Source organism: Lampetra fluviatilis, chromosome 59 (assembly GCF_964198595.1).
Source record: "Lampetra fluviatilis chromosome 59, kcLamFluv1.1, whole genome shotgun sequence".
Taxonomy (NCBI): domain Eukaryota; kingdom Metazoa; phylum Chordata; class Hyperoartia; order Petromyzontiformes; family Petromyzontidae; genus Lampetra; species Lampetra fluviatilis.
Genome location: NC_136333.1, coordinates 3,408,031 through 3,436,023, shown reverse-complemented (window position 1 = coordinate 3,436,023; position 27,993 = coordinate 3,408,031). Strand labels below are relative to the sequence as shown.

At 47.3% G+C, this 27,993-nt stretch overlaps 1 protein-coding gene across 2 annotated transcripts in view; it reads right to left on the bottom strand.

Annotated features, from left to right (window-relative positions):
- Positions 1–8: 8 nt before the first annotated feature.
- LOC144950785 (KH homology domain-containing protein 4-like) overlaps positions 9–27,993 on the bottom strand; it is a 39,172-nt gene continuing 11,187 nt past the window's right edge. The window contains exons 6-14 of one of the 2 annotated variants that reach the window (XM_078880874.1): positions 26,898–27,343; positions 25,665–25,876; positions 25,073–25,133; positions 23,226–23,274; positions 19,294–19,487; positions 9,297–9,419; positions 5,118–5,233; positions 4,061–4,182; positions 9–1,015 (exon numbers count right to left, since the gene is read on the bottom strand). In XM_078880874.1, coding sequence (XP_078737000.1) covers positions 900–1,015; positions 4,061–4,182; positions 5,118–5,233; positions 9,297–9,419; positions 19,294–19,487; positions 23,226–23,274; positions 25,073–25,133; positions 25,665–25,876; positions 26,898–27,343 — 1,439 coding nt within the window. In that variant the 3' untranslated portion in view covers positions 9–899. The remainder of the gene's footprint in view (positions 1,016–4,060; positions 4,183–5,117; positions 5,234–9,296; positions 9,420–19,293; positions 19,488–23,225; positions 23,275–25,072; positions 25,134–25,664; positions 25,877–26,897; positions 27,344–27,993) is intronic. The other variant, XM_078880875.1, reaches the window with a different exon arrangement.

The window sequence follows — 27,993 nt, the reverse complement described above, 5'->3', positions numbered from 1 at the left end:
TTTGCCCGCAAAAACCTCGCTGGGTCTCTCTCTCTCTCTCCAGGCTCTTGCTTTCTCCGGAGGCTCTCCCACTTGCTCACGGCGTGTCGTGCGGGGGGGGGGGGGGCGATGTTAATGTGCGTTACCCCCCCCCTCTCCCGCCCCTTACCCCCCCCATCGTGGATTCATTTGCGGTGGGGACTTTCCCCGATTCGAACAAATATCTGGAGCGTGACGACGCCGGCACACAACGGCCCAACCACTCTCTCGGCCGCGAACGACGCCACCAAGAGATCTTTAACGCTCCCCTCGCCCCCCCCCCCCCCCAAGTGTACAGTGCCCAGCGTTCTTCAGGCTAATACAAAGATCCCCCGTATTGCCTGAACTGACTGTGGGGCAAGTGCTGTTAACGAGTAGCATCTGTGAATGTCGGCACGGCACACGAGGGGGGGGGGGGGGGGTGGCCAAAACCATGCCAGGCCGCCTTTGTCTCCCCCAGCGGCAATGTTTACACCGTGCCAGGCACTAATTTCAGGCCGAGTCGACTTAGGGGAGGCCCATGACCGGTTCGGATGATTGTCACCGTTGGTGTTGGCCGTGAGCGGGAATCAAACTCGGCCCGCCGGGTTCACAGCGCAGCTTGCTAACCGTTATACTACCGCTCCCCACACACACACGCACGCGCACACTCACCGCGGCATTAACCGGGGCAGGCCGCTGCCGCATTTTGCCCAGCGTCCGCTCTGCAGCCTCTCCTGCTTCCCCGGGACGTACTCATTTCCGGGGAGCTCCGTTGTTCAAAGCGCATTCGCGTTAAAGGGCGACTCCCGTGGAGTAATTGTGGGGGTGCTTCTCGCTCCTCCGGGAGGGAGCCCCGTGAGAGGGGGGTGGTGGTGGTGGTGGTGGTACCGCCCCCGACTCTAGTTGGGACCTTTCCCTTCCTCTTCGTCGGAGGAGTCTCCGTACTGAATTAAATACTTGAGCCTCTCGTCAGACTTCATCGCCTTCTTTGGTGGACTCGAGCTGCTGTACCCTTCTTTGAGAGAGGAATATACGGCAACAAACGCAACAAGCCCACAACACAACCAACCCACCCACCAAGACCACAACACAACCAACCCACCCACCAAGACCACAACACAACCAACCCACCCACCCACCAAGCCCACAACACAACCAACCCACCCACCAAGCCCACAACACAACCAACCCACCCACCAAGACCACAACACAACCAACCCACCCACCAAGACCACAACACAACCAACCCACCCACCAAGACCACAACACAACCACCCACCCACCAAGACCACAACACAACCACCCACCCACCAAGACCACAACACAACCAACCCACCCACCAAGACCACAACACAACCAACCCACCCACCAAGACCACAACACAACCAACCCACCCACCCACCAAGACCACAACACAACCACCCACCCACCAAGACCACAACACAACCAACCCACCCACCATGACCACAACACAACCAACCCACCCACCAAGACCACAACACAACCAACCCACCCACCAAGACCACAACACAACCAACCCACCCACCAAGACCACAACACAACCAACCCACCCACCAAGACCACAACACAACCAACCCACCCACCAAGACCACAACACAACCACCCACCCACCAAGACCACAACACAACCAACCCACCCACCAAGACCACAACACAACCAACCCACCCACCAAGACCACAACACAACCAACCCACCCACCAAGACCACAACACAACCACCCACCCACCAAACCCACAACACAATCAACCCACCCACCAACCAACCCACAACACAACCCACCCACCAAGACCATAACACAATCAACCCACCCACCAAACCCATAACACAACCACCCACCAAACAAACCAACCACCCGCCACACAAACCAACCACCCACCAACCCACCCACCAACCAAGCCACCAACCAACCCACCCGACATCACAAACCAAGACGAGAGAGAGAGAGAGCGAGCGAGCGAGAGAGAGAATGTCAGATAAGTTGGAGAGCGAAGGACATTCGGAGCAGCAGGAGAAAGGGAGGAAGGAAGGGAATACTTTCCAGGGTGATAGTTCGAGGGTGCGCGTCCAGGCGGCGGACGCGTTGGAGGAGAGGACGACCCGTGGCGGACGGGACGGGCGCGGCGAGGCAGGACCACGGGACATGGGACAGGGGGACACGGGGACAACATTAGCGTCGCCTCCACAGCGGTGATGTGTTAATAGAAACACTCACAATGTATACACAAATCAGCAAATTAAGATTTTTGTAATCTGTAATCTTTACGTAACGTTTCCTGCGATTGTGTAAAACGACACGTTTTAATCCAATCCACTGCTGGATGAATCGACCGTACACGTCACCACTTTCGCTCGGCGAAGGCAAGCGAGAGAGAAGGATGCTAGACGACGACGACTTGTAAACAAAGCCCGCCCACTGCACAGCGTTCGCTCGCTCTCAAATAATCAGATTATTCACCCCGGAGGAATCCGATGAGTTATAAAGCAGAGGTGGCAACCGGGTACCCGATACCCGTACCCTACCCGATACCCGGCTACCCGTACCCGGCCGGGTACGGGTAGGCCGTGAGTCACTGGTGAGTCACCGTTTGTCACTCATTTCCCAACGTCTTGTCTCTTCTCACAATTCAATTCCTAAAATCAACCCACCCGCGCCTGCAACATGGCTTCATACCAGAGGTCACAATCGAGTACCCGTACCCTACCCGATACCCGGCCGGGTAGTAGCCGGGTATCGGGTAGGGTACCCGCTTGCGACTCTGGTGCGGCCGGGTACGGGTAAGGAATCAAAACCCGTTTGCGACCTCTGCTATAAAGCTCTTTGTTTCACACATTCGGTAAAAGTGCGGCTCGGAGAAGAACCGCCGCGTCGACATTTACAGCTGCTGGCCAAGCTCTGACGTCCTCAACATATAAAGATGCTTTCAGCCAATGAATGAGTGTTTACACGTGGAAGGAGACCAGAGGACCCGGAAAAAACCCCTGCGTTCCAGAGGGCAACGCTATCCCACACAGGTGGAACGGATGGAGGTTAGTCCACGTTGTCCTCGTACCGCCGCTGCCTTATCCTGGCCGAGCCAGGGTACGTAACGGCTCCCCCTCCCCTCCTCGACGGTCGCGGGAAGGGACTTTCACAGCACCTGCGTGCGATCCATCAACCCCCTCGTAGCCTCTACAGCTCTGGATTAAAGTCCACTCATAGAACCGCCATCTTCGCCAGGCAAATATAATTGGAGCGAGGAGGGGGACGTGGACACCGAAAAGATCTCTTCCAGTCGGCGAATGTCACCATTTCCGATGCGGCCGTAACATAGCCAAAGCGTCGGAGCAATCGTCTCGGCATCGTGGGGTAGACGCGGTGGCTCGGAGATGTTGATTACCTCACCTGGTATACAGGAGGTCGTGGGTTTGATCCCGATCCTGACGCCTGCTGCTGTATATTTGGAGTTTGCGTGTCTCTCTATCATCATCATGGTGGCTATGAGATGTTAACTGCCTCGCCTGGTCTACAGGAGGTCGTGGGTTTGATCTCGATCCTGACGCCTGCTGCTGTATATTTGGAGTTTGCGTGTCTCTCTATCATCATCATGGTGGCTATGAGATGTTAACTGCCTCGCCTGGTCTACAGGAGGTCGTGGGTTTGATCCCGACCCTCACGCCTGCTGCTGTGTATTTGGAGTTTGCGGTGTCGCTCTCTCATCATCACGGTGGCTCGGAGATGTTAACTACCTCGCCTGCTGCTCTAGATTTGGAGTTTGCGTGTCTCTATCTGTCTCTCCCCGTGGATATTTCTCCAGGTTCTCCGGTTTTCCCCTCCACATTTAGAATCATCGTTTCGTTCAATTGGCTGCTGCAAATATCGACGCGATGACACGCCGCTTCGTCGAGCTCTCATTTGTAATAGTCAGGTCGCTTCTGAAAAAGAGTGTTTGCGAAGAATTGTAATAGACCCATTAACAAAGCCCGCGGCCCGCCATCGCGCGCACAGCTCCCTTGCTCGCAACCACCCGGCGTGTCGAGTGCGCGCGCGCTCCCCCCGCACCTGCGGGCGCCGTCGAGGGGGCGGAGGAGGGTGGTGATGGCGGCATCCGGCCCTTGTCCCGGTCCGCGGCGCGGCTCACGACGAATGTTGCCGACAGCGGTGGCGGCGGTGGCATCAGCTCGCTGTCGCCACGACAACCACGACAACGGGACAGAAGCCAGGATCGCGCGGACGCTCAACAACTCAGACCCCGTGCCTCTGCACTCTCCTCCCCCACTCCCCCCCCCCCACAGAGCACCTCCGATTAGCACAGTTGGCGACGTACGGTGAGAAAGGAGTTCAACGCGTGTACATACGGTTTAACAAAGTAGCCTTTCGCGACCAATATAATTAATAATAGATTTTTTTTTTGGATTAGATCGCGTAAATATAAACCGCCACCACCCACAGGTACAAGAACAATTGGCTTGCATAATGCACATGCATAATGCTGGTTGTAATTACTGGCGAAACGTCGTACTCAGATTGTAAATGTTGTGGCTTGGCTCTCCACACTGGTGTGCTGTACTAGTATAGTACACTATACACTACACTATACACTACACTATACACTACACTATACACTACACTACACACTACACTACACACTACACTACTATACACCACACAACACACTAGTGCTGTACTAGTGACGAATTGGCATATTCTGTTTACGTGACAACCCTTACTAGTTGGCGGTGTCGGGTTTAACTACACATTGATTTATTTACGTGATTAACCCAACAAAAAGAAAACCTCTATTATGTACATACTGCCCAAACAGCCTCCCCTGCTGCATTGTACAGGGTGCTTCAAATTTGTCTCAACAAGCGGAGACTCGTTCACTTTATGAAGCTATTAACAAACATTTGTCATCAAGTTACAGTGAATTATCTGTTCTTTTTCCATTAAAAAAACGATAGTCCCATGTAAGTGTCAACATTTTTTTGAAGCGCCCCCCTCTAACCCCGCTGGAGCGGCGAGGGTTGGGGCGAGTCGACGACCGGGAAAGTCGGGCGAGCGGTAAACAGCTGCTAGCGACAACAAAACACGGCGGGCTAGCGGCACGCGTCGTCACCTGTCACCGGAGCGTGCGTCAGCACCTCCGCTGCGAGTGGCGAGGCTTGAGGCGGCCATCCCGGCTGCACTCTGCGAGGAGCCTGCACTCGAGTGAGATAAGTGAATGGGGCCATGCTACAAACACAGCGGAAGGGAAAGCAGCAAGTCAGTGCCGTCACACACCCACGCGCGTCGCTTATCTCACCGCCGCCCGGCGGCAAAACCACCGCCGGCAACACCAACGCCGGCAACACCAACGCCGCATTGCTCACGAAAGGGCTGTTTGGGGGCACAGTCGTTCGCGGCCACACCGCTAACCTCCGCAAGTCGGCGTGCGTGCCCTCGGGCGTGGTGTTGCTTTTCTGATCGTTTAATCGTTTGGGCCATTTTGTTGCGTGCGTTGCCCTACCCCTTCAGCATTGTGGCCTGCCGCTGCTGCTGCTGTGAGCACGCGTACGTTACGAATGTGCTCGCCCCCGCCACAGAAATGTGGAATTTCCTCAACTGGCTCAAGTGCTGTAAACAGGAGAGGAGTAGGGGGCTTCCGTCCGTTGCTCTGTTGGAGCGGGAACGCGGGCAGAGACATGAGACTCAGGGTGGCGATTCGCCACACACCTCAGCCAGGTTGCAACAGCTTCTCCGATGCGCCGTAATCATTTCAGCAAACGACGTCGCCTCTTGAAAAAGGGACGCTGGACACGTTTGCTGAACTTCTTTCGCACCAAACGTAGCCAACCGTGCTAATCGGACGTGCAGTGTTGAGTCTATGGGCAGTGTAGAGTCTATGGGCAGTGTTGAGTCTATGGGCAGTGTTGAGTCTATGGGTAGTGTTGAGCCTATGGGTGGTGTTGAGTCTATGGGCAGTGTTGAGCCTATGGGTAGTGTTGAGTCTATGGGCAGTGTTGAGTCTATGGGCAGTGTTGAGTCTATGGGCAGTGTTGAGTCTATGGGTAGTGTTGAGCCTATGGGTAGTGTTGAGTCTATGGGTAGTGTTGAGTCTATGGGTAGTGTTGAGTCTATGGGCAGTGTTGAGTCTATGGGTAGTGTTGAGTCTATGGGCAGTGTTGAGTCTATGGGTAGTGTTGAGTCTATGGGCAGTGTTGAGTATATGGTCAGTGTTGAGTTGAGGGGTAGTGTTCATCTATGGGTAGAGTCTACGGGGAGTGTTCGTCGATGTGCAGTAAGTGCTTTATACTGAACTTCTTTCGCACTGTACATAGAAAGCCCCCCCCCCCCACGAATGGAATCCAAACCACCGATGCCGCCTGCAAACGTGAAATCTATTTGCAGGCGGCTGCGTTCAGCGCTCGTCAGGGAGAGAAAAGCGCGGCGAGACCCGCGACGGAGACTCGTACTCACCGGAGAAAGTGCGTCTACGACGATAAAACACATTACGTCGGAGACGCCGATGCTGCGGCTGCTGCTACGTGAGCAGCGGCGCGCACAAGCAACAAATAAACTCGCTCGTCAACCGTGTTAGACCGTACCGTAGCCAAACGTGCCGACCGCAGGGGCGGAATTAGAACCGTTTGGCCTTAAAAAGGCTAAGTAACAGGCGACGTTTCAGGCAATGGACCTTCTTCGGAGCACGTGCTATGCGCTTGCTATGCAGCAAGGCACTTGCCCCAAGTGTTGACGACCACAAGTTTCTAAAAAAAAAAATTCTAATGGGGTTTTACTTATCATAATATAATCCAAAAGCCACTTTTTTGTTATTTTATGTTCGTATTATTTGTTTCATCATGTATATTTTATATATATTTTTGTTACTTTCAAGGCAGTGTTATTGCCGAATGTAGAGTCGTTGTTACTCTCGACACCGATAGCGACATCGCACGTACAATCGTGGCAACACAGAAGCAGCACTGGTTGATTTCAGCTGCCACAAAGACAAAAAAGCTCCCCACCCTCCCGACAGCCGACAGACTCTAGGAGCAAGTGCTGTTAGTGAGCGCCTATTAAAGTTGGCACAATGGGGGGGTGCTGTAGACAACACCTCGCCCGGCTGCCTTTGTCTCCCCGGTGTTGATGTCTTACACAACAGACCACGTACCTTTTTAAGGCCGAGACGAACTAGGGGAAGCCCAGGAAAGATTTAGATAATTGTTATAATAGCTGTGCAATCAACTCCGGATTTACAACGCAATGCGCTAACATCCACACTACCGCTCCACCCACCTCGCCACAACACACTCTCAGTCATATAAAGATCCCCCATATAATCTTTAACAGACTGTTGGGGCAAGTACTATTAGCGAGCACCTACTAAGGCTGGTACAGCAGACGAGGGGGTGGGTGGCCAGCACCAGGTACTCATTTGATGCTGAGTCGACCTAGGGGAGGCCCAGAACCACAACAGGCAAAAACTCTGAATGCAGGTTTCTAAACGTGGAGGGAAAAGCCGGAGGACCCGGAGAAAAATCCACGCGACCACGGGGAGAACACGCAAACTCCAAATATACAGTAATGGTAGGTTTTTACCCTTTTAACTGGTACAAAACTGACACCTTTATTCAAGGCATCATGTTTGCAATGACCACAACACAAGTAGTCAATAAAGCAAACAAAAAGAAGCAACTCTGATAAGGATAATAATATGCACTGTCCTTGAAGTTGATTGGCCCACACCCGAGACGGCTTTCTTTAGAGCCTAGTCCCCATTGGTATAGGGCCAGATGACACCGGAAGGCGTACAACTCAAAAACAGTGCAATATCAGAGTATTGAGAGTTCGGGGTAAACATTTACACTATGAGATCTCTTTTACCAGTGGCAAAATATAATGGTACCAGTTAAAAGGGTAAAAACCTACCATTATATTTTGCCACTGGTAAAAGAGATCTCATAGTGTAAATGTTTACCCCGAACTCTCAATACTCTGATATTGCACTGTTTTTGAGTTGTACGCCTTCTGGTGTCATCTGGCCCTACACCAATGGGGACTAGGCTCTAAAGAAAGCCGTCTCGGGTGTGGGCCAATCAACTTCAAGGACAGTGCATATTATTATCCTTATCAGAGTTGCTTCTTTTTGTTTGCTTTATTGACTACTTGTGTTGTGGTCATTGCAAACATGATGCCTTGAATAAAGGTGTCAGTTTTGTACCAGTTAAAAGGGTCAAAACCTACCATTATATTTTGCCACTGGTAAAAGAGATCTCATAGTGTAAATCCAAATATACAGGCTTGAGGGTCGAGATTGAACCCACAACACCTCCTGTGTATACAAGGCGAGGAAGTTAAGATCTTGCCACCGCGGTACACATAGCACCAGGAACTCATTTGGATGTATATATGTTGAGCTTCTTTTGCACCGTACGGAGCCAACCATTCTAATCGGACCTCGGGGAGGCCCAGGACTGGTTCAGATAATCATCACTGGTGTTGAACTTGGGCGGGAATCAAACTCGGCTCGCCGGCTTCGTAGCTCAGTGCATCAACCGCTGTGCCACCGCTCCCCCCACACACTCGCACAAGCACAGGCAACACGCACTCAAGAGCCACACTCTGCAGCAACACCACGTATCCCGCATCGCAGGATGCACTCACACAGCGGGGTTTCCGATCCATGCAGGAGAGAAGAGCCGGGGCAATTCATCGATTAGTCAAAAAGTAAAGTAACAAAAAGAGGTCACTCCCCCACCCATCCTGCCTTGCAAAGGCAGGGAACCCCCCTATAAGCCACATCCAGTGTGATGAAGCTAATAATGACGACGGCATCGTCAGGCACCGCCCATCACCTCCCGTCCAGTGGCACATTGGAACAGAGGTGAGACGGTCTTCTTACCTTCCCTCCCTCACCACCCCCCTATTGTGGCAGCGACACGACCTAGCGGGAGAACGACCGAGGTTCAAATGAAGCGGCTGCCCTGGCTAATACTGCAGCACGTACTAACAGCAATGTGCCTTCCGCTTCGCAGCGAACGTGAAAGACCCCGTGACGTCATTCGCGAGAGCGGCAACATTTGCGTGCCGGCGTGACGGTCCAATTTTGAAAGAAAAAAAAATCTAATCGCACCGCTAATGACCAAAAAGTTGGCAGGACATTACTGAACAAAGAGTCACTGACAAGCAGGGAGGCTTTCCCGGATAAACCAGGCGTCATAGTCGTACTAATAATAACAAAATAATAATAATAATGTTGACAGTACGGAGCCCTTGCTGTGGTGAACTGAGTGGGTGGCGCTATGTGGTTAGTTACCTGGTATCCAAGCAGCCTGGACGGGTCGGCCTTGTCGAGCTCTTCGACAAAGCGCCGCTTGCTAGCTGCCACCGTCGCAGCTGGCTGCTGCTGCTGCTGCGTCTGCTGCGGCTGCTGCTGCTGCTGGAACACAGGGATTGGAGAAGATGCTCATACCGTATAAAAGCGATGTGCACATTGAACTGTGTATTCAACGGTGCGCGAGAGTGTTAGGCAACGCGCTGATGGGATCGTACGGTTCAGGTGAGGAAAACCTCACCGACTGGTAAAAACAAATAAAAAAGTGGGGGCTTGGAGAGAGACACGTGACGGCCGGAACGGACGATTGGCAATGTTCAAGAATAACAACGGAGTGGCAGCTAAAGGAGGGGATCTGCCGTGAAGACAGAACGACGAGATAGGCTCGTGTGCAGGAGCGAGATGGATTGCTGCATCGCGAGTGAAGACAAGAAGCCTGGGGAGCGACTTCAACTATACCCCATTTTTAGATTTGAAGTTGTCGTGACTGCAAGGATCCATGTACTCTTTGGTTCTTTCGGTAAAATCACGTGGGTGAAAATACAAATCACGACGTTTCGGAGGCAACACAAGCTTCCGTCATCAGGTGGGACAACCCACAGCAACATTTTTCTTATTTTTACTGTAGTGGGCTCACGACAGTAAAAACATTTTTGATGTAGTGGGCTCATGACAGTAAAAACATTTTTGATGTAGTGGGCCCACGACAGTAAAAACATTTTTGATGTAGTGGGCCCACGACAGTAAAAACATTTTTGATGTAGTGGGCCCACGACAGTAAAAACATTTTTTGATGTAGTGGGACCACGACAGTAAAAACATTTTTGATGTAGTGGGCCCACGACAGTAAAAACATTTTTAATGTAGTGGGCTCATGACAGTAAAAACATTTTTGATGTAGTGGGCCCACGACAGTAAAAACATTTTTGATGTAGTGGGCCCACGACAGTAAAAACATTTTTGATGTAGTGGGACCACGACAGTAAAAACATTTTTGATGTAGTGGGCTCATGACAGTAAAAACATTTTTTGATGTAGTGGGACCACGACAGTAAAAACATTTTTGATGTAGTGGGCCCACGACAGTAAAAACATTTTTTGATGTAGTGGGACCACGACAGTAAAAACATTTTTGATGTAGTGGGCTCATGACAGTAAAAACATTTTTTGATGTAGTGGGACCACGACAGTAAAAACATTTTTGATGTAGTGGGCTCACGACAGTAAAAACATTTTTGATGTAGTGGGCTCACGACAGCAAAAACATTTTTTGATGTAGTGGGCTCACGACAGCAAAAACATTTTTTGATGTAGTGGGACCACGACAGTAAAAACATTTTTGATGTAGTGGGCTCACGACAGTAAAAACATTTTTGCTGTAGTGGGCTCACGACAGCAAAAACATTTTTTGATGTAGTGGGCTCACGACAGTAAAAACATTTTTGCTGTAGTGGGCTCATGACAGTAAAAACATTTTTGATGTAGTGAGCTCATGACAGTAAAAACATTTTTGATGTAGTGGGCTCACGACAGTAAAAACATTTTTGATGTAGTGGGCTCACGACAGTAAAAACATTTTTGATGTAGTGGGCCCACGACAGTAAAAACATTTTTGATGTAGTGGGCTCATGACAGTAAAAACATTTTTGATGTAGTGGGCCCACGACAGTAAAAACATTTTTGATGTAGTGAGCTCACGACAGTAAAAACATTTTTGATGTAGTGAGCTCATGACAGTAAAAACATTTTTGATGTAGTGGGCTCACGACAGTAAAAACATTTTTGATGTAGTGGGCCCACGACAGTAAAAACATTTTTGATGTAGTGGGCCCACGACAGTAAAAACATTTTTGATGTAGTGAGCTCATGACAGTAAAAACATTTTTGATGTAGTGGGCCCACGACAGTAAAAACATTTTTGATGTAGTGAGCTCATGACAGTAAAAACATTTTTGATGTAGTGGGCTCACGACAGTAAAAACATTTTTGATGTAGTGGGCCCACGACAGTAAAAACATTTTTGATGTAGTGGGCCCACGACAGTAAAAACATTTTTGATGTAGTGAGCTCATGACAGTAAAAACATTTTTGATGTAGTGGGCTCACGACAGTAAAAACATTTTTGATGTAGTGAGCTCATGACAGTAAAAACATTTTTGATGTAGTGGGCCCACGACAGTAAAAACATTTTTGATGTAGTGAGCTCATGACAGTAAAAACATTTTTGATGTAGTGAGCTCACGACAGTAAAAACATTTTTGATGTAGTGAGCTCATGACAGTAAAAACATTTTTGATGTAGTGAGCTCACGACAGTAAAAACATTTTTGCTGTAGTGGGCTCACGACAGTAAAAACATTTTTGATGTAGTGGGCTCACGACAGTAAAAACATTTTTTGATGTAGTGAGCTCATGACAGTAAAAACATTTTTGATGTAGTGGGCTCATGACAGTAAAAACATTTTTGATGTAGTGGGCCCACGACAGTAAAAACATTTTTGATGTAGTGGGCTCATGACAGTAAAAACATTTTTGATGTAGTGGGCCCACGACAGTAAAAACATTTTTGATGTAGTGGGCTCATGACAGTAAAAACATTTTTGATGAAGTGAGCTCATGACAGTAAAAACATTTTTGATGTAGTGGGCTCACGACAGTAAAAACATTTTTTGATGTAGTGGGCTCATGACAGTAAAAACATTTTTGATGTAGTGGGCTCATGACAGTAAAAACATTTTTGATGTAGTGGGCTCACGACAGTAAAAACATTTTTGATGTAGTGGGCTCACGACAGTAAAAACATTTTTTGATGTAGTGAGCTCATGACAGTAAAAACATTTTTTGATGTAGTGGGCTCATGACAGTAAAAACATTTTTGATGTAGTGGGCTCACTAAAGTAAAAACATTTTTTGATGTAGTGGGCTCACGACAGTAAAAACATTTTTGATGTAGTGGGCTCACGACAGTAAAAACATTTTTGATGTAGTGGGCTCACTAAAGTAAAAACATTTTTGATGAAGTGGGCTCACTAAAGTAAAAACATTTTTGATGAAGTGGGCTCACGACAGTAAAAACATTTTTGATGTAGTGGGCTCACGACAGTAAAAACATTTTTGATGTAGTGGGCTCACGACAGTAAAAACATTTTTGATGTAGTGGGCTCACGACAGTAAAAACATTTTTTGATGTAGTGGGCTCACGACAGTAAAAACATTTTTTGATGTAGTGGGCTCACGACAGTAAAAACATTTTTGATGTAGTGGGCTCACTAAAGTAAAAACATTTTTGATGTAGTGGGCTCACGACAGTAAAAACATTTTTGATGAAGTGGGCTCATGACAGTAAAAACATTTTTGATGAAGTGGGCTCGCGACAGTAAAAACATTTTTGATGTAGTGGGCTCACTAAAGTAAAAACATTTTTGATGAAGTGGGCTCACTAAAGTAAAAACATTTTTGATGAAGTGGGCTCACTAAAGTAAAAACATTTTTTGATGTAGTGGGCCCACTAAAGTAAAAACATTTTTGATGAAGTGGGCTCACTAAAGTAAAAACATTTTTGATGAAGTGGGCTCACTAAAGTAAAAACATTTTTGATGAAGTGGGCTCACTAAAGTAAAAACATTTTTGATGTAGTGGGCTCATGACAGTAAAAACATTTTTGATGAAGTGGGCTCACTAAAGTAAAAACATTTTTGATGAAGTGGGCTCACTAAAGTAAAAACATTTTTGATGTAGTGGGCTCATGACAGTAAAAACATTTTTTGATGTAGTGGGCTCACTAAAGTAAAAACATTTTTGATGTAGTGGGCTCATGACAGTAAAAACATTTTTGATGTAGTGGGCTCACTAAAGTAAAAACATTTTTGATGTAGTGGGCTCATGACAGTAAAAACATTTTTTGATGTAGTGGGCCCACTAAAGTAAAAACATTTTTTGATGTAGTGGGCTCATGACAGTAAAAACATTTTTGATGTAGTGGGCTCACAACAGTAAAAACATTTTTGATGTAGTGGGCTCACGACAGTAAAAACATTTTTGATGTAGTGGGCTCATGACAGTAAAAACATTTTTGATGTAGTGGGCTCACGACAGCAAAAACATTTTTGATGTAGTGGGCTCACAACAGTAAAAACATTTTTGATGTAGTGGGCTCACGACAGTAAAAACATTTTTGATGTAGTGGGCTCATGACAGTAAAAACATTTTTGATGTAGTGGGCTCACAACAGTAAAAACATTTTTGATGTAGTGAGCTCACGACAGTAAAAACATTTTTGATGTAGTGGGCTCACGACAGTAAAAACATTTTTGATGTAGTGAGCTCACGACAGTAAAAACATTTTTGATGTAGTGGGCTCATGACAGTAAAAACATTTTTGATGTAGTGGGCTCACGACAGCAAAAACATTTTTGATGTAGTGGGCTCACGACAGTAAAAACATTTTTGATGTAGTGGGCTCACGACAGCAAAAACATTTTTGATGTAGTGGGCTCACGACAGTAAAAACATTTTTGATGTAGTGGGCTCACGACAGTAAAAACATTTTTTGATGTAGTGGGCTCATGACAGTAAAAACATTTTTGATGTAGTGGGCTCATGACAGTAAAAACATTTTTGATGTAGTGGGCCCACGACAGTAAAAACATTTTTGATGTAGTGGGCTCATGACAGTAAAAACATTTTTGATGTAGTGGGCTCACGACAGTAAAAACATTTTTGCTGTAGTGGGCTCATGACAGTAAAAACATTTTTTGATGTAGTGGGCTCACGACAGTAAAAACATTTTTGCTGTAGTGGGCTCATGACAGTAAAAACATTTTTTGCTGTAGTGGGCTCACGACAGTAAAAACATTTTTGCTGTAGTGGGCTCATGACAGTAAAAACATTTTTGATGTAGTGGGCTCACGACAGTAAAAACATTTTTGATGTAGTGGGCTCATGACAGTAAAAACATTTTTGATGTAGTGGGCTCATGACAGTAAAAACATTTTTGATGTAGTGGGCCCACGACAGTAAAAACATTTTTGATGTAGTGGGCTCATGACAGTAAAAACATTTTTGATGTAGTGGGCTCACGACAGTAAAAACATTTTTGCTGTAGTGGGCTCATGACAGTAAAAACATTTTTTGATGTAGTGGGCTCACGACAGTAAAAACATTTTTGATGTAGTGGGCTCATGACAGTAAAAACATTTTTGATGTAGTGGGCTCACGACAGTAAAAACATTTTTGATGTAGTGGGCTCATGACAGTAAAAACATTTTTGATGTAGTGGGCTCATGACAGTAAAAACATTTTTGCTGTAGTGGGCTCATGACAGTAAAAACATTTTTTGATGTAGTGGGCTCACGACAGTAAAAACATTTTTGATGTAGTGGGCTCATGACAGTAAAAACATTTTTGATGTAGTGGGCTCACGACAGTAAAAACATTTTTGATGTAGTGGGCTCACGACAGTAAAAACATTTTTGATGTAGTGGGCTCACTAAAGTAAAAACATTTTTTGATGTAGTGGGCTCATGACAGTAAAAACATTTTTGATGTAGTGGGCTCACGACAGTAAAAACATTTTTGATGTAGTGGGCTCACGACAGTAAAAACATTTTTTGATGTAGTGAGCTCATGACAGTAAAAACATTTTTGATGTAGTGAGCTCATGACAGTAAAAACATTTTTGATGTAGTGAGCTCATGACAGTAAAAACATTTTTGATGTAGTGAGCTCACGACAGTAAAAACATTTTTGATGTAGTGGGCTCATGACAGTAAAAACATTTTTGATGTAGTGAGCTCATGACAGTAAAAACATTTTTGATGTAGTGGGCTCATGACAGTAAAAACATTTTTGATGTAGTGGGCTCATGACAGTAAAAACATTTTTGATGTAGTGAGCTCATGACAGTAAAAACATTTTTGATGTAGTGGGCTCATGACAGTAAAAACATTTTTGATGTAGTGGGCTCATGACAGTAAAAACATTTTTGATGTAGTGGGCTCATGACAGTAAAAACATTTTTGCTGTAGTGGGCTCACGACAGTAAAAACATTTTTGATGTAGTGGGCTCATGACAGTAAAAACATTTTTGATGTAGTGGGCTCACTAAAGTAAAAACATTTTTTGATGTAGTGGGCTCATGACAGTAAAAACATTTTTGATGTAGTGGGCTCACGACAGTAAAAACATTTTTGATGTAGTGGGCTCACGACAGTAAAAACATTTTTGATGTAGTGGGCTCACGACAGTAAAAACATTTTTGATGTAGTGGGCTCACGACAGTAAAAACATTTTTTGATGTAGTGAGCTCATGACAGTAAAAACATTTTTGATGTAGTGAGCTCATGACAGTAAAAACATTTTTGATGTAGTGAGCTCATGACAGTAAAAACATTTTTGATGTAGTGAGCTCACGACAGTAAAAACATTTTTGATGTAGTGGGCTCATGACAGTAAAAACATTTTTGATGTAGTGAGCTCATGACAGTAAAAACATTTTTGATGTAGTGGGCTCATGACAGTAAAAACATTTTTGATGTAGTGGGCTCATGACAGTAAAAACATTTTTGATGTAGTGAGCTCATGACAGTAAAAACATTTTTGATGTAGTGGGCTCATGACAGTAAAAACATTTTTGATGTAGTGGGCTCATGACAGTAAAAACATTTTTGATGTAGTGGGCTCATGACAGTAAAAACATTTTTGCTGTAGTGGGCTCACGACAGTAAAAACATTTTTGATGTAGTGGGCTCATGACAGTAAAAACATTTTTGATGTAGTGGGCTCATGACAGTAAAAACATTTTTGATGTAGTGGGCTCATGACAGTAAAAACATTTTTGATGTAGTGGGCTCACGACAGTAAAAACATTTTTGATGTAGTGGGCTCATGACAGTAAAAACATTTTTGATGTAGTGGGCTCACTACAGTAAAAACATTTTTGATGTAGTGGGCTCACGACAGTAAAAACATTTTTGATGTAGTGGGCTCATGACAGCAAAAACATTTTTGATGTAGTGGGCTCACTACAGTAAAAACATTTTTGATGTAGTGGGCTCATGACAGCAAAAACATTTTTGATGTAGTGGGCTCATGACAGCAAAAACATTTTTGATGTAGTGGGCTCACGACAGTAAAAACATTTTTGATGTAGTGGGCTCACTACAGTAAAAACATTTTTGCTGTAGTGGGCTCATGACAGTAAAAACATTTTTGATGTAGTGGGCTCACGACAGTAAAAACATTTTTGATGTAGTGGGCTCATGACAGCAAAAACATTTTTGATGTAGTGGGCTCACGACAGTAAAAACATTTTTGATGTAGTGGGCTCACGACAGTAAAAACATTTTTGATGTAGTGGGCTCATGACAGTAAAAACATTTTTGATGTAGTGGGCTCACGACAGTAAAAACATTTTTGATGTAGTGAGCTCACGACAGTAAAAACATTTTTGATGTAGTGGGCTCATGACAGTAAAAACATTTTTGATGTAGTGGGCTCATGACAGTAAAAACATTTTTGATGTAGTGGGCTCATGACAGTAAAAACATTTTTGATGTAGTGGGCTCACGACAGTAAAAACATTTTTGATGTAGTGGGCTCATGACAGTAAAAACATTTTTGATGTAGTGGGCTCATGACAGTAAAAACATTTTTTGATGTAGTGGGCTCACTAAAGTAAAAACATTTTTGATGTAGTGGGCTCACGACAGTAAAAACATTTTTTGATGTAGTGGGCTCACTAAAGTAAAAACATTTTTGATGTAGTGGGCTCACTACAGCAAAAACATTTTTGATGTAGTGGGCTCATGACAGTAAAAACATTTTTGCTGTAGTGGGCTCATGACAGTAAAAACATTTTTGATGTAGTGGGCTCATGACAGTAAAAACATTTTTGATGTAGTGGGCTCACGACAGCAAAAACATTTTTGATGTAGTGGGCTCATGACAGTAAAAACATTTTTGATGTAGTGGGCCCACGACAGTAAAAACATTTTTGATGTAGTGGGCTCATGACAGTAAAAACATTTTTGATGTAGTGGGCTCATGACAGTAAAAACATTTTTGATGTAGTGGGCTCATGACAGTAAAAACATTTTTGATGTAGTGGGCTCATGACAGTAAAAACATTTTTGATGTAGTGGGCTCACGACAGTAAAAACATTTTTGATGTAGTGAGCTCATGACAGCAAAAACATTTTTGATGTAGTGAGCTCATGACAGTAAAAACATTTTTGATGTAGTGGGCTCACGACAGTAAAAACATTTTTGATGTAGTGGGCTCACGACAGTAAAAACATTTTTGATGTAGTGGGCTCACGACAGTAAAAACATTTTTGATGTAGTGAGCTCATGACAGTAAAAACATTTTTGATGTAGTGGGCTCATGACAGTAAAAACATTTTTGATGTAGTGGGCTCACTAAAGTAAAAACATTTTTGATGTAGTGGGCTCACTAAAGTAAAAACATTTTTGATGTAGTGGGCTCACGACAGCAAAAACATTTTTTGATGTAGTGGGCTCACGACAGTAAAAACATTTTTGATGTAGTGGGCTCACGACAGCAAAAACATTTTTGATGTAGTGGGCTCACGACAGTAAAATCATTTTTTGATGTAGTGGGCTCACGACAGTAAAAACATTTTTGATGTAGTGGGCTCACGACAGTAAAAACATTTTTGATGTAGTGGGCTCACGACAGCAAAAACATTTTTGATGTAGTGAGCTCATGACAGTAAAAACATTTTTGATGTAGTGGGCTCACGACAGTAAAAACATTTTTGATGTAGTGGGCTCATGACAGTAAAAACATTTTTGATGTAGTGGGCTCACGACAGTAAAAACATTTTTGATGTAGTGGGCTCACTACAGCAAAAACATTTTTGCTGTAGTGGGCCCACGACAGTAAAAACATTTTTGCTGTAGTGGGCCCACGACAGTAAAATCATTTTTGATGTAGTGGGCTCACGACAGCAAAAACATTTTTGCTGTAGTGGGCCCACGACAGTAAAAACATTTTTGCTGTAGTGGGCTCACGACAGTAAAAACATTTTTGATGTAGTGGGCCCACTACAGTAAAAACATTTTTTTGCTGTAGTGGGCCCACCTGATGACGGAAGCTTGTGTTGCCTCCGAAACGTCGTGATTTAGTTTTTTAAATTTTATTTTCACCTATGTGACTTTACCGAAAGAACCAGAAAGTATAAACCCTATTTATAAGAAAATAAAACATTTTTTATTTATTTTACCAGCCAAGACCCACCGAGCTATACAGCCACCAATGATAGCTAAACGGAGTGGCTCATCTCGTGGTAATTTATAGCAGACGAATACTCCAAAACGCGTGTTTCTAAACGTGGAGAGAAAAACCGGAGGACCCGGAGAAAAATCCACGCGACCACGGGGAAAACACCCAAACTCCAAATATACAGCAGCAGGCGTCAGGGGTCGGGATCGAACCTACGACCTCCTGTACCACCAGGCGAGGCAGATAACATCCATTCTACACAACAAAGACTCATTTCCTGGCAGCGATTTCAGCCGCATCATCTCTACATAACAAAAAAGCTCAGTCCCTTTTACACGCACCTTTACATTATCCGCACCTAGTTTACACAATAAAGGCTCATTCCTAACAGCGTGCTTCAGCGGCACCGAACCTCACAAAAATAATTTTCAGGGCCTACCTTGGCTCCTCCCACCCTCAACCAGTATATATACAAGGACTGTTTTCTTGGCATTTATCTCACTTGATACAGCTATCGTGCTGTGACGGTTCCACCTGAAGACGGAGGCTTGTGTTGCCTCCGAAACGTCGTGATTTTTATTTTATTTTACTAATTAAAAATTTTTACCTACGTGACTTCACCGAAAAAACCTAACAATATCAATCCTTGCAGTCACGAAAGCTTCAAATCTAGAATCCAGCAGGTTGATCGTTCACGGCTTCTGCTGCCGATGAAACAAGCGAGATCGCTAGTTACCTGTACGGACGGCTGGTACATGGAGGCTGGAGCGGGGTACTGTGCGTACGCCAGTCCTTGCGCATTCGCTGAAGGTGGCTGCGGTGACGGCGTCGGCATGCCGTCAGGACCCTGCCACGCCGTTCCAACCGGCTGTGCTTGCATGGCAGGGCGGTACATGGACATCCTGCCGTAGCTGTTCATCTGCGAGTAGCCTGCGCGATAGCGGAGGACACACGGGGAGAGGGGGGAGGTGAAAGGCAGACGACGTCTGTCGCATTGTATTTTTTGTGCGTTGGATGGCAGCGCAGCGATAATGCTTGCGACCCGCAACCAAGAGTGGCCTAGAGTCTCTTATTCTTGTGTGGAGTTTATATGATGCTGCCCCTGTTCTGCAGAGTGTGTGAATGTGGAGTGTGTATGATGCTGTCCCTGTTTTGCAGAGTGTGTGTGAATGTGGAGTTTGTATGATGCTGCCCCTGTTCTGCAGAGTGTGTCAATGTGGAGTTTGTATCATGCTGCCCCCTGTTCTGCAGAGTGTGTGAATGTGGAGTTTGTATCATGCTGCCCCTGTTCTGCAGAGTGTGTGAATGTGGAGTTTGTATGATGCTGCCCCTGTTCTGCAGAGTGTGTGAATGTGGAGTTTGTATGATGCTGCCCCTGTTGTGCAGAGTGTGTGTAGTTTGTATGATGCTGCCCCTGTTCTGCAGAGTGTGTGAATGTGGAGTGTGTATGATGCTGCCCCTGTTCTGCAGAGTGTGTGAATGTGGAGTTTGTATGATGCTGCCCCTGTTCTGCAGAGTGTGTGAATGTGGAGTGTGTATGATGCTGCCCCTGTTCTGCAGACTGTGTGAATGTGGAGTTTGTATGATGCTGCCCCTGTTCTGCAGAGTGTGTGAATGTGGAGTGTGTATGATGCTGCCCCTGTTCTGCAGAGTGTGTGAGTGTGTGGAGTGCGGTAGTGTAGCAGTTAGCGAGCCGTGCTACGAACCCGCTCAATACCAAGACAAGTGACGATTATCTGAACTGGTTCTGGGCATCTCCTAGGTCGACTCGGCATCAAATGAGTACCTGGTGCTGGCCACCCACCCCTTCGTGTGCCGTGCTGGCCTTCATAGGTGCTCGCTAACAGCACTTGCCTCAAGAGTCTGTTAAGGCCATACGGGGGATCTGTCTTGAGAATTTTGTATATTACTGACCCTGTTCTGCCGATTGTGCGAGTGATGGTGTGTGGAGTTTGTACACCCTGCTCCTGTTCTACAGAGTGTGTGTGCGAGTATGTGGAGTTTATATGTTCTGCACAGTGAGTGTGATAGTGTGAGGAGTCGGTACGTTCTCCCTGTGTTCTGCATCAGTTTCATTTATTTGGTATAGGCCTGCGAGCCTTTAGGCTCTTGAATCGGGTGCAACCGCAACAAACAAAAAACATGAAAACATCTTAAAGTGACCATGTAACTATGTGCAAACAGAAAATCCAAGAAAAGACCGTACACCAACGCTGTGTGCAAAAATCCCAGTGGGATGCAAGTCAAACAACAACAACAACAACCACAAGACAACTTAGATTAAGGCCATCAGTCTAACTCCGTACTACAACAAACAAACATGGCAAAACGTTTTCGAAATCACCAAAATAAAGCCATAAAAGCAATGTAACAGTGATCATAGGAACTGTGACCGAATTTTAACAATAAACGACATAAACAACATGTACCACCAAACCCTGCAGCCATAGCTGGCTGCATGAGTCACTCCCGCCAAGATATCCGATTTCCTCCCGTGAATATATTTAACGGGTGTTGCCCATAACATTGCAAAGCTGAAAAATGATCTACAAGTTACTCAATTGGGATGACACATAGTGGCAACACCGTTCCCCCCTGCCTACGCGGATAAACCTGCAGAGTCTTGGGACACGGTGAGGCTTCCCTGGGTAAACATGCGGAATGATGAGTCAGTTCTGTGCGTAAATCTGTAATAGGCAGGCACTAAAACTCTGGCAAAGATGATTTACAATCAAAGATTGCAAACGGGTTTTGATTCCTTACCCGTACCCGGCCGCACCAGGGTCGCAAATGGGTACCCGTACCCGTACCCAGCCGGGTACGGGTACCCGTTCCCTACCCGTACCCTACCCGAAATGAGTGACAAACGGTGACTCACCAGTGACTCACGGTCTACCCGTACCCGGCCGGGTACGGGTAGCCGGGTATCGGGTAGGGTACGGGTATCGGGTACCCAGTTGCGACCTCTGTTTACAATACGGGCACACCTGCAGCTGCTACGAGAGACATGTCCTCTTAAAAACGGGCCACACTGCACCGTCTGTAACCTGGAAGGCACTACGGCGGTAATATAAATCACTCCATGTTTTATTATTGATGTTTTACTTGATACGCAACGTTCTACCGACAACGTAACTGTTCAAAGGTTGATTTCAAAATTGGTCATCAGAATTTTTGTTTTTAATCGTGAGCCGTATTTGGCCACATTTTGCAAACAAGTGGAGTCTCCGAATCGTATCTACTCCATCTCTCTCTGACCTCTCCTGTGTGTGTGGCTACGGCAAAACGGAACAAAATCCGGTCGGATCGCGACGCGCCCAAAACCCGGTAAAGCAAGTGACGATCCGGTGGCGGCGGTGGTGGCGTTGTAGGTGAGTGTAGTACGTCCATGCCCACGGGTTCAGGGCGGAACAGCTCGGATCACCGCCGTTTGATCTGGGAGGGCAGTATCGGCACGAGCGCCAAAACCTCGCGGCGCTCCACCTTCTAGACCCTCCCCCGCTCGCGCTCGGCTACTCACGGTGAAGTACAAAAGAAAACCGCACTCGCGTGTGACACCACCGCAGCTGCCGCACGCAGTTTTCAGAGGCGCGAGAAACCACGGTCGATCGCCAAGGCCAGCCAGAACCGGCGCCCCCCCCCCCCCCACCCAAGCTCTGTGATCCTATATTGAAGATATTTGTTCAACTCCAGTCATGCGTGTGTTCACGCACGAGGGAGAAAACCGGAGAACTTGGAGAAAACCCACTCGTGTAGGAAGGTGGGGAAGGGTGACACTCAATCCCCCCTAGGCGATGGAGTTTTTCTATCAATGGTCACATGGGAAGGGGGGGTATGCAAGGGAGGGGGGGTGCATCGACCAAAAACAGATTTTTTTTTAATAAACGTGATGACTAAGTCATAAACAAACTAGAACTATGTACAATGTGACTCTAGTAAGCTATCCGAACTAACAACGATATTCATGGCATGAGTGAGAGGAAACCCATGTATGGCATTTCCATGAATAACAATAAGGAGACCAACTACATTTGCTGTGTGGAATATAACCTCCATAACCTGCACAGGGAGAGAAAAGACTCCTTCCCCGAACAGTTGAGGATATTTGTTCAACTCCAGTCATGCGTGTGTTCACGCACGTGGGAGAAAACCGGAGAACTTGGAGAAAACCCACTCGTGTAGGAAGGTGGGGAAGGCGTGACACTCATTCCCTGGGGGGAATTGAACCCACTTGCTGTACTGCCACCATCTCCTGGCAAAGCCCAGTGGGTTTGCAAGTTTTTCACGAATTTGTGTAAGTGACTGAGCAGCCCTGGCTGGTCTGCAGTGCTAGATCACCAGCCACGTGCAGCATTGCCAGCAGCGCCACCTTCACCAACACCACCGTACCAACGATAGAACCCGTAATCTTGGTTTTTTTTGCGTTATATCGCATATATATACACACACACACACGTGTCGTTAAACCCGCCACCGCCCGACACAGCACTTCACCAAAGTAGTAACTAATTAGCACGTTTAGTTAAGGTGACAAAGCTTACTAATTGGCTATGTGGGGTGGTGGCGGGTTTAACGACACATTGATATTTACGCGATCTAACCCAACAAAAACCTTTATTACGGATATTGGTCACGAAAGCCGATCATGTGTCAAACGGAACTGCTTACCTGCCTGACCGCTCATCGAGTTCTGGTAAGCGCTGTACTTGTCATGAACCTGCGGAGACGGACAAAAAACAAAGCAACACTTCAGAAAGAATTTCGATTTAAAGCTATGTACGGGGTGTGAAACAAGTGCAAGGAATATACAACAGACGTGTTCAGAACTGCTCGTGCACACGCACAAAGCAGCACTGAATTTCGATTTAAAGCTTTCGTGACTGCAGGGATTCATATTCTTGGTTCTTTCGGTAAAGTCACGTAGAAGGGAAACAATAAAATAATATAAACATAAAACAATTAAAATTCTCACGACGTTTCGACTGCAACACAAGCAATCATCATCAGGTGTGAAATCAAGTCACGTTAGAATGGAAATAATAAAATAATGTAAATATAAAACAATACAAATTCTCACGACGTTTCGACTGCAACACAAGCAATCATCATCAGGTGTGAAATCCACAGCAAGAAGTCGAGTCAACGTCTTCTATCAAGAAATATAGTCTCATTCGCACGTGTGGCACGGCTCACCAAAATGGCAACGGTATAAAAATATCCGCTATCTTTTTAAACTTGAGCTGCAGCTAAAAATCTCTCTCTGCATAACGTTCCCCGAGCCTCGAGGGAATTGGACAGTTGTTCCGATTAGCTAAGCGACAAGCGGGACTGCGGCTCCGCACACAAACGTAACCACAAATCGTGACAATTACAGGCGTTACGATTAACTTTGCGATAGCTGAAGCAGTCCCGAGGGGCAAAAAAAAATCTGCACACTGGCCGGCGTGATAATGTACGGTCAGCCAGTTTATTTCAGGTTAAACCCCCTAGGCGATGGAGGGTTTTTTTATCAATGGTCACATGGGAAGGGAGGGTTTTTGCAGGGGAGGGGGGGTGCATCGACCAAAAACTGATTTTTTTTAAATAAACGTGATGACTAAGTAATAAACAAACTAGAACTATGTACAATGTAACTCTAAGCTATCCAAAATAACCACGATATTCATGGCATGAGTGAGAGGAAACCCACGAGTGGTATTTCCATGTATAACAATAAGGAGACCAACTACATTTGCTGTGTGGAATATAACCTCCATAACCTGCACAGGGAGAGAAAAGACTCCTTCCCAGAACAGTTGCACCAGCACGAGAGTGGCTTTCAAGTTAAATCAAGCTACGTGATGTCATCCGTAGAATCAAAGAGGATTCCAATCGGGAACACGCTGCGATTAAATCACTGCACGCGCAGTTGTGGAAAATCTTTTCTCCGATGGCAAATGATAATTAACACATTCGTGCGGAGGGAGCTGGTAGGAACGTTGGGTTGCTCGGTCAATGGCCAGGGTCAACGGCGGCGTGGTGTATTCCGCAAATATGCCCGACTGCGAGGGCGGGCACAAGCCGGTGTGAGTAGGTTAAACGTTGAGTTTTATAAGGGCACCACGGGGTGACCAGCCCCTCCCCACCCAGCCCCACCCCCCACCCAGCCCCACCCCCCACCCAGCCCCACCCTCCCCTCTCCACCCAGCCCCACCCCCCCCATTTTTGGGTGCACGACGGACGGACACAATAATCCCCTGTGGAATGGTGGAACCAGGAGGTTCCTACCAGTATCAAGCTACGTGATATGTCATCCGTAGAATCAAAGATGATTCCAATCGGGAACACGCTGCGATTAAATCACTGCACGCGCAGTTGTGGAAAATCTATTCTCCGATGGCAAATGATAATTGAAAATTAGGTGACTACGCCTGCGATTCAAATTGCGCTGGCTTATTTCATCGCGACTTATTCACGCGGAATCCGGCGATAGACACCGAGCGCCGTGCATGTCGCACTCTTGAACGACCACTCACCGTCTGGAGTAAATCCTCGCAGAGTTTTCTCGCCAAAGCCAGCTTCTCTGGTCTGGGGTGGCTGGGAATAACAGATTTTTAAAGGCAGGTTAGTTACGGCCAGTGGCTGGACAAACGAGTAAGACCCCTTCATCATCATCATCATTATTTGTTGCATGCCTCGCATATCGTTACATCTGAAAGCAAATGAAACGTGGTATAACGTATCAACGGCATGTCCACATATCTACCAACAGCTAATTACTCGACACAAAAGAGAGACACGTAGGGAAACAAAGAAAGAAACAGATCCCCCGTATAGCCTTCACAGACTGTTGGGGCAAGTGCTGTAGCGAGCACCTCTCAGATAGACCCACACACATGGACATCCCCACAAAGGCAGACACCCCCGCACACACCCACCCACCCAGGCACGCACCCACCCACCCACGCACGCACGCACCCACCCACGTACCCACCCACGCACGCACCCACCCACCCACCCGCACGCACACACCCACCCACCCGCACACACCCACCCACACGCACAGACCCACCCACACACTCACGCACAGACCCACCCACACACCCACGCACACACCCACCCACCCACCTGATGTAAATGTAGAGCGGCTCGAAGGCCTCGCGGCCGGACGCGTGCTCCATGTAGCCAGAGCTGCGGCCCCGCAGGTGAACCTTGGCGCCGGTCTCGCGCACGATGTGCTGCAGGTAGGAGCCGCCGGGGCCCTCCAAGGAGGCCTTGAGGCCAAAGGCCGGATCGGCGTGCTCCAGCCCCACAAACACCTTCTCCTGCACGTAGTGCATCTGCAAGGGAGCGGTGCGGAGCTGGTGACGACCGAGTGCGTGCGGGAGAGCGGGCACACGATGGTACTATCGCGGACCTCGCAATCTTTTATTTACATTAACCTTTTGTGTAACGATTCACGAGACCGTTACAGCAGTTTGCGTGTCCCCCTCCCCCACCCCCCATCGCAAAAATCTGACCCTACGCGACTGGCATAATGTACCAGGGGGGGTGGGGGGAGAACAAGACAGGGGGTGAAAGAGTCACGACGGACCTCCGCGAGACCTGGTGACGGGAGACCGTGGCCCGAAGATGATGAGGACGACAACGATGATGAGAATTATTCTATTTTAATTCTTACATATGTAGTGACAATAGAGCCTGCATGCGTTGTGAGGGGACTAGTAGTGGCCACGGGAGGTAATCAGTTGTGAGTGCGTAGGGACTGGTGGCTACGGGAATGTTCGAGAAGGGAGCGTGGTCAGGTGACGCAAGAGGACGGTGGAGTCTGTGGGTGGAGCGAGCGTCCAGAGTCAGCGAGAATGATCGAGATTGGGGGCGTGACCTCGTGTCGGTGTACAAGGGAGAGATGCGCGGGAGACTCGGGGCTGTTGCAGTGGGGATCTCCACCTGATTATCAAGTGAACTAGTCTTCAATAAAGTTCCATCTCAAGAGAAGTGTGACAAGTCGTCATTACACATACGATGGCAATATGTTCGGGAACTAAATGCCCAACTTTGAGATCTGCTGGCCACGATGAGAGGGCATCAGGAGAGAGTTTGTGTAGTTCTGCTGCTCCCCCTTTGTTGACGGGGCGTAGAGACGTTGCGCTCCTCAGAGCCGACCAGTTACGCGTTTTAAATATCACCAACACTGATAAACTAATTTCTTGAGAATTGCTTTTGCATTTAGTTTTTTGTTCATGCAACCACTGGGAGAGGGGACATGCAAACTCAAAATACACAGCAGGTGCTAGCGTCGTGATCGAACCCACGACCTCCTGCATACCAGGCGAGGCAGTTAACATCTGGCTCACGTACCCCGGGCTGCAGCTGAGCGAGCGGTGTGGACATGCGGAAGCCGGACGGCGGTGCCGAGTAACTCGCCGGCGGGGCGAACGCATTCCCCGTCGGGTGGGAGTACGCAACCGGCGCCGCCTGCGGCACCACCGGCATCGGCGGCTGGTGGTAGGCAGGCGCCGGATGGTAGGCAGGCGCCGGCGTCTTGACCGTGGCGGGCGATGCAAAGCCGACGGTCGGCAGCGGCGTCGGCGGCGCGTACAGCATCCCGGACGTCGCCCCCGCCGCCATCGCCGCGGCCGGCGGGTACGTGGGCACAGCTTCGGCCGCAAAGCCGCACGGGGGGGGCGGCGGTTGGGAGGTCGTGCTGATGCCGGCGACGCCGGGGTCGGACAGGGACACGCGCTCGTACAGGCCGTTCCCGCGCACCCACGCGTCGATCTTATCGTTGATCATCCGCACGGCCACTGCGGGACGGCAAGGAAAACAAAAACAAGACGAGATGAGATCCGATCTGAACGCCGGCGAGTTCAGCTCGGCGAGGAATTTTAATCGGTGCTAACCGCTGCACTACCCCATGGGCACACACACTCGTACACACGCACACACATGCACACACACACGCCGTCAGTGGCCACCACCACCACCACGCGCCGGTGCGAGACAGTGTACGGCGTTCGGAGAGGACCGGTGAAACATCGCAACTCTGTGCGGACTCCTCTCACGATCCATCGGATGGGCGTCGGGAGTTGCTCGAAGTAGAGCGTTCGCACTGCGCTAACGAACTCGGCGACGAGAGTTCGACTCCAGCTCAAGGTCAACACAGCTTACGATGATCTAAACCGGTCCTGGGCCTGCCCTCAAACGAGCGCTTGGTGCGGTGTGTAAATATTGCCACGGGGGAGACGATGCCGACCGGATGTGGTGTCCGCCTTCACACATGTTGGCAATAAGGCTATACCGGGGATTTTTTGTCTCGTCATTTGTGCATATGTAAATGTATAATCGGTCAGAGCTGTATAATGTAAACCAATTGAAAACGTTAGTGTAAACACACATTGGTATGCTGCTGCTGCTACTCTATTATAACACTTTCCAACTAAGACCAAGAGTGTGA